The sequence below is a fragment of the Mus pahari genome, chromosome 3, assembly GCF_900095145.1.
Source record: "Mus pahari chromosome 3, PAHARI_EIJ_v1.1, whole genome shotgun sequence".
Taxonomy (NCBI): Eukaryota; Metazoa; Chordata; class Mammalia; order Rodentia; family Muridae; genus Mus; species Mus pahari.
This window is the reverse complement of record NC_034592.1, coordinates 123,004,952-123,007,398: the sequence shown is the minus strand read 5'-3', so window position 1 is coordinate 123,007,398 and position 2,447 is coordinate 123,004,952. Positions and strand designations below refer to the sequence as shown.

Here is a 2,447-nt window from a genome sequence, read left to right as displayed (position 1 = left end):
TTTCAGAACATTATAAGCATGAGTATTATCTTGGAATGAAGACTGCTAGCATTAAGCAGTATATCTTATGTTTCATAGAGTACATGTAATCTTGACATCGAGATTTTTGAATATTTCATGTGCATTCATGAAATCATACATATATGTGTGTGGCGTTTTTACAACTTATTAGATTGATTTACTGAGAACTTTACATGAATCCCTTGTGATTTTTCTCTTTCTGATATTTCTCTCAGGTAATGCTTTTGCTAGAGTAAAAATTGGAGATTACCATTACTATGGCTACGGGACTAAGAAGGACTACAAAACAGCAGCCACACACTACAGCATCGCAGCAGACAAGCACCACAGTGTGCAAGCTATGTTCAATCTGGCATATATGTATGAACATGGCTTGGGTATTGCAAAGGTAATTGCATTGGCTCAAAGCTAGTAATGACAGCTGTGTGAGAAGGGAAAAGTTCTAATTGTTAGGAATTTCATTGATATGGTCATTAATGTAGAAAAAGGAAGAGAGTCCCTCTCCCTTGAACTCACACATACAACTACACTATTCATCTCCTCCATTTATACCACAGACATAATGAGAGAAAACTAACTGGAGCCAATCCAATTCATACTTTCCTTGTTTTTCCAACCCATATTTCTGTAGAGAGTCCTTTCTCCACTTCCCCACAGCCAGGACTTATGCACTGGCATCTCCACCAAGTACTTAACTGTCAGTTGTAACAGCAAAGTGAAATGAGATCCAGGCTAGAGATGAAGGTGCTGTGTGTTGATCCAGAAACATCTCAGAGAGCAGCCAGTGTCTTCATGACACCATACTAGGCACTCTAGAGAGGGAGGCCTCAGAGACCACATCTGGCTTGTGGCATATTTATTAATGAAACAACGCTAGCACTGCAGGTGCTGGTGGGGAAAACCACTTAGTCAGGGGGAAGAATCAGGCAAAAGATGATGGGTTATGAGTCTGAAAGGCAGAGGATGGAATGTAGGTATGTTAAATACACATACCAGGAAATTTTCAAACGAGATAACCAGTTTTAGTTAGATGTGATTTTATATATATATATATATATATATATATATATATATATATATGTATATGTGTGTGTGTGCGTGCATACATATATATGTGTATATAAGAATGTGTGTATGCATATGTATAAAATCTTGCTACTCATACAGCCTTCTGATGAGGTAAGCACTCCTTGATTGTTGTGTACATCAGAAATCCACACTGGCAGAGATCAAGTCATTTGGCCAAGTCTGCAGAACTCTTTTATGGTGGATCCAGAATGTCATGCAAGGCATGTCTGATGCCAAGCATTTCAGGGAAAAACAAAAACAAAAACAAAAACAATTAATGGGAACATCTTAGTAATACATTACATTACTAAGCAGGGTTTATATTCCCAACTGTTTCCAGAGTGAAATACTATGGAGACTATTGATTCTCTGTGCTTTCTTCTTCAGTCCAGTAATACTAGCAATTGAGAATGACTGGTAGGGAGTTCCCTGAGAACCGCTGATCCAGCACTCTCCAGCCAAAGCTTCTTATTCAGGCACAGACTGCCCAGCAGAGCAGCCTCCGGTGTCTTGTCCTCACTGTAGCCTGCCTTTACCTGAGGAGTTTTCATCAGCCTCAGCACCCTGGGAAAGAAAACACCAACTCCAAATGCTGCCCCTATGAGAATATGTTAGCTTCCTTTGATGGTAAAATGGACAGAAGTGAATGACTACATTGGATAATTCTCTGGATGCCACTTACCCGAGCCTCTACCTCCCACTGTCACCCACATCCGTGAATGGAACTGATGATAGCCGACCTACCCCCAGCTTAGAGGATTACATGAGCAAGCCTATGTGAGAAGGCTTTGTAATCAAACAGTGTGTGGAGTGGCTGCCATTTAGGTCAGAAGGAAATTTGAACAATTGCTAAGGTTTCAATAAGATCAAAGTTTTTATTCACAATTCCTCATATGAAATACCACAACCCAAGAAGCACTGTTTACAGAAAATGTACAAATGATCCCACTCAATCCATTCCGTCAGTCATCTCTCCTACCCCCCAGTGATTCAAAAAAGGGGCTCACTCTCCTAACAACAGCATCCTTACCACAGTGAGGTCAGTTTCACCTGTGTGTGTCCCTGAAGCAGAGAGAACATCCTCTCAAGACATGTGGTGGAATAAAACCAGAGACACTGAAACTGATAGAGGAGAAAGTGGGGAAAGCCTCGAAGATATGGGCACAGGGAAAACATTCCTGAACAGAACAGCAATGGCCTGTGCTGTAAGATCAAGAATCGACAAATGGGATCTCATAAAATTGCAAAGCTTCTATAAGGCAAAAGATGCTGTCAATAAGATAAAAAGGCCACCAACAGAGTGGGAAAGGATTTTTACCAATCCTAAATTTGATAGGGGACTAATATCCAATATATAC

At 40.4% G+C, this 2,447-nt stretch overlaps 1 protein-coding gene across 2 annotated transcripts in view; it reads left to right on the top strand.

Annotated features, from left to right (window-relative positions):
• Sel1l2 (SEL1L2 adaptor subunit of ERAD E3 ligase) overlaps nt 1-2,447 on the top strand; it is a 138,337-nt gene that overhangs the window by 122,122 nt on the left and 13,768 nt on the right. Inside the window, exon 18 of one of the 2 annotated variants that reach the window (XM_021194096.1) lies at nt 237-409. The exons of the other annotated variant lie outside the window; for it this stretch is intronic. Coding sequence (XP_021049755.1) covers nt 237-409 — 173 coding nt within the window. The remainder of the gene's footprint in view (nt 1-236; nt 410-2,447) is intronic. 2 annotated transcript variants of the gene reach the window in all.